Source organism: Mandrillus leucophaeus, unplaced genomic scaffold (genome assembly GCF_000951045.1).
Source record: "Mandrillus leucophaeus isolate KB7577 unplaced genomic scaffold, Mleu.le_1.0 Scaffold1325, whole genome shotgun sequence".
NCBI classification, from domain to species: domain Eukaryota; kingdom Metazoa; phylum Chordata; class Mammalia; order Primates; family Cercopithecidae; genus Mandrillus; species Mandrillus leucophaeus.
The window spans coordinates 122,914-126,236 of record NW_012101283.1 but is presented as its reverse complement, the minus strand read 5'-3'; the positions used below and the strand labels follow the sequence as shown (position 1 = coordinate 126,236).

The 3,323-nt window shown below is 59.0% G+C and overlaps 1 protein-coding gene across 2 annotated transcripts; it reads left to right on the top strand.

Moving 5' to 3' along the window:
- Positions 1 to 3,083, top strand: SLC10A3 (solute carrier family 10, member 3). Of its 2 annotated transcripts, XM_011972977.1 has the most exons (3): positions 1 to 141; positions 1,308 to 1,805; positions 1,893 to 3,083. In XM_011972977.1, exons 2-3 carry the CDS (start codon positions 1,449 to 1,451, stop codon positions 2,880 to 2,882), a joined length of 1,347 nt encoding a protein of 448 aa, XP_011828367.1. In that variant the 5' UTR covers positions 1 to 141; positions 1,308 to 1,448; the 3' UTR covers positions 2,883 to 3,083. The 2 variants fall into 2 exon arrangements, with proteins under 2 accessions (XP_011828367.1, XP_011828366.1); XM_011972976.1 differs by having other exon boundaries at positions 1,308 to 3,083.
- The last annotated feature ends 240 nt before the right edge of the window (positions 3,084 to 3,323 follow it).

The following is a 3,323-nucleotide window of genomic DNA, read 5'->3' as shown; positions in this document are numbered from 1 at the left end:
GTCGTAAGGTGCTCCCCCAGACCCCGAGACGGCCCGAGCGGGTCGCCGCCTGTGGGACGGCGGCGTGCCCTTCCTTTCCTCCCTCCCAGGTCCGCGCCAGAGCTCTGCTAACGACCCGTCCGTCAACTTCCGGACTCCCAGGTACGGAGGAGCCCTTGCCAGTTACCCCGAACACCTGGCCGGTGTGGAAGGGCCGGGACTCCCTCCCCTGACTTGGGGGTGCATCTGCTCAAACTCTGTCGGCCCCTCAAGCAGAAATGGTGTGGGATCTGGGCCAAACCCCTCTTAGAGTGAGTCAGAGCCACCAGCCCTACTGGAGGGATGGGGCATGGGGTGAATGGCCCCTAGCCTTTCCCTTCTGACTGGTTCGTATCACCCTGGTGGCTTCAGCCCTGGTGCCTTCATCTTAGCTCCTCTACTTTGCTTCTCCTACCCCACTGGTTTTCCTGCCTCCCTCTTCAGAGATAAGACACATGGCTGGACCAAGGCCTCCAGGGTAAGTGACCCAAACTTCAAGCCAGCAGAGACCATGTCATCCTAAGCTAGGGATAGGGGAGGCTCGCCGGGATGAACTTTTGGCTTAACCTAACCTCTGCTCCCTACTTCTGCCTTTCACCCCAGTCTCAGATGACGGGAGGCCAGTGCCAAAGTGATAGGATCTACAGAGGCCGTCCTCTTCTAGGACCGGGACACAACAGTGCATGAGGCAACTGACAGGGGTGATGTAAAGCTGTTGCGTCTCCAGCTTGGTTGCCCCAGTTCTAGCAGGTGATGTGACACTACAGTGGTCGCTGCCCAAATTGAGAAATGGAAGGAGGTGCTGCTGGTCCCTAGAAACACTCATAGTTCCATTGGGATTTTGAGGCTCTGGTAGGGGCGCATGTGAGCGTGGAGGGGAGCCCTGGACTCTGAGCACAGCCTCTCAGATATATCACAGTGGCTCTGGGAGTCTCAAAGTCTGGGACCAGTGGGAGCTCTGACAAAAGGAGAAGAAAGCCCCCCAGTAGACATGTGGCTCTGTCTGATCCATTCCTGCTGCCCATTCTGGCAACTTCCCTGGGGAGGGAGGACCTGCTTCCCAGCAGGACCATCATCGAGTCACTGTAGGGGCAGGTAGAGCAGGCCAGGGAGCCACAGCCAAACGGCACTCAAGGGCCAGCACTAGGCATTGCCTCTCCATTCCTGAGTGTGGGGCAAGGGTCCCTGCTGAGTTTTACTCTTAGCAGCGGGTTTCCAGATCCCCATGCTCCTGGGTTCTTGACTGCACGCCCTCACCAGCTGCCTCTCTGTGTCCCTTACCTCCTCAGGGAGAGCCCTGCCATCAAGGAAGGCAGCACAGGACTGGGACCCACCCGTGAATCCTTCTCAGGACAACCCAACAGCACCAGTGGGGATGTTCTCCTAAGCCACAGAGGGCCTGGGCACGCATCCGCCCTCCAGGAAGAGCCATGGTGTTAATGCAGGGCAGGGGCAGCTCTCAGCAGTGGCCTGGTCTGGGAGGCGAGGATGGTGGCACAGGTCCCTTAGGCATGCTCAGAGCTGCCCTGCTGCTCATCAGCCTGCCGTGGGGGGCCCGAGGGACAGCCAGCAGCAGCCTCAGCACTGCTGGGGGTCACACTGTGCCGCTGACTGGGGGCCGCTACTTGAGCATTGGAGATGGCTCTGTGATGGAGTTTGAGTTTCCCGAGGAGAGTGAGGGCATCATTGTGATCTCCAGCCAGTACCCAGGCCAAGCCAACAGGACGGTGCCCAGCCCCATGCTCAGGGTTACATCCCTGGACACAGAGGTGCTGACCGTCAAGAACGTGAGTGCCATAACCTGGGGAGGTGGGGGTGGCTTTGTGGTGAGCATCCACTCAGGCCTGGCTGGGCTGGCCCCACTCCACATCCAGCTCCTGGACGCCCATGAGGCCCCGCCCACACTGATCGAGGAGCGGAGAGACTTTTGCATCAAGGTCTCACCTGCTGAAGACGCCCCCGCCACCCTCAGCACCGACCTGGCCCACTTCTCGGAAAACCCAATACTCTACCTGCTCCTGCCTCTTATCTTTGTCAACAAGTGTTCGTTTGGGTGCAAAGTGGAACTCGAGGTTCTGAAGGGGCTCATGCAGAGCCCCCAGCCCATGCTGCTGGGCCTCCTGGGCCAGTTTCTGGTCATGCCCTTGTACGCTTTCCTCATGGCCAAAGTCTTCATGCTGCCCAAGGCCCTGGCTCTGGGCCTCATCATTACCTGCTCATCGCCTGGCGGCGGAGGGAGCTACCTCTTCAGCCTCCTTCTTGGAGGGGACGTCACCCTGGCCATCTCCATGACTTTCATCTCTACGGTGGCTGCCACTGGTTTCTTGCCTCTGTCTTCAGCCATCTACAGCCACCTGCTCAGCATCCATGAAACACTCCACGTGCCCATCTCCAAAATCCTGGGCACCCTGCTGTTCATCGCCATCCCCATAGCAGTGGGCGTGCTGATCAAGTCCAAGCTCCCCAAGTTCTCCCAGCTGCTGCTGCAGGTCATCAAGCCCTTCAGCTTTGTGCTCCTCCTGGGCGGCCTTTTCCTGGCCTATCGCATGGGGGTCTTCATCCTGGCAGGCGTCCGGCTACCCATCGTACTGGTGGGTATCACAGTGCCCCTGGTCGGCCTGTTGGTGGGCTACTGCCTGGCCACATGTCTGAAGCTGCCTGTGGCCCAGCGGCGGACGGTCAGCATTGAGGTAGGGGTGCAGAACAGCCTGCTGGCCTTGGCCATGCTGCAGCTATCCCTCCGCCGCCTTCAAGCTGACTATGCCTCCCAGGCCCCCTTCATTGTGGCGCTGAGCGGCACCTCCGAGATGCTGGCCTTGGTCATTGGCCACTGCATCTACAGTAGCCTGTTCCCAGTTTCCTGAGGCCTCTGGGTCAAGCTTTCATCAGCCCCAGCCCCCACACTCCACCAAAGTTCTCATGCACTATGCACTCAGAAAAATCCAGGCTTATTTTTTTTACTGATTTTTTATTCTCCAGCTTTCAGTGCCACAGAGGCCATGCTGAGTTAGGTAGGTGGGCGCTGCCCAGAAAATATATTTCAATAAAACAGAGAAGCAAGCTTGGGTCCCTTCTAATCTTTGCCCTTTGGGGCCTGGGCCTGGGGGTAGAAAGAGTGTGCTGGGTAGGTGTGGACCAGGGTGGAGGGCCAGCTTGGGTGACACGGTGACCCCTGCATAGGCTTTTTCTATCAGCCCTCCCCAGGCGTGTCCCCACTGTAGGAGAGGTGGGAAGATGAGGGCAGAGGCTGGCCCCCCTACCCCCTCTCAAGCTCAGTGGGGTGTTTCGCAGCCAGACCAGAAAGG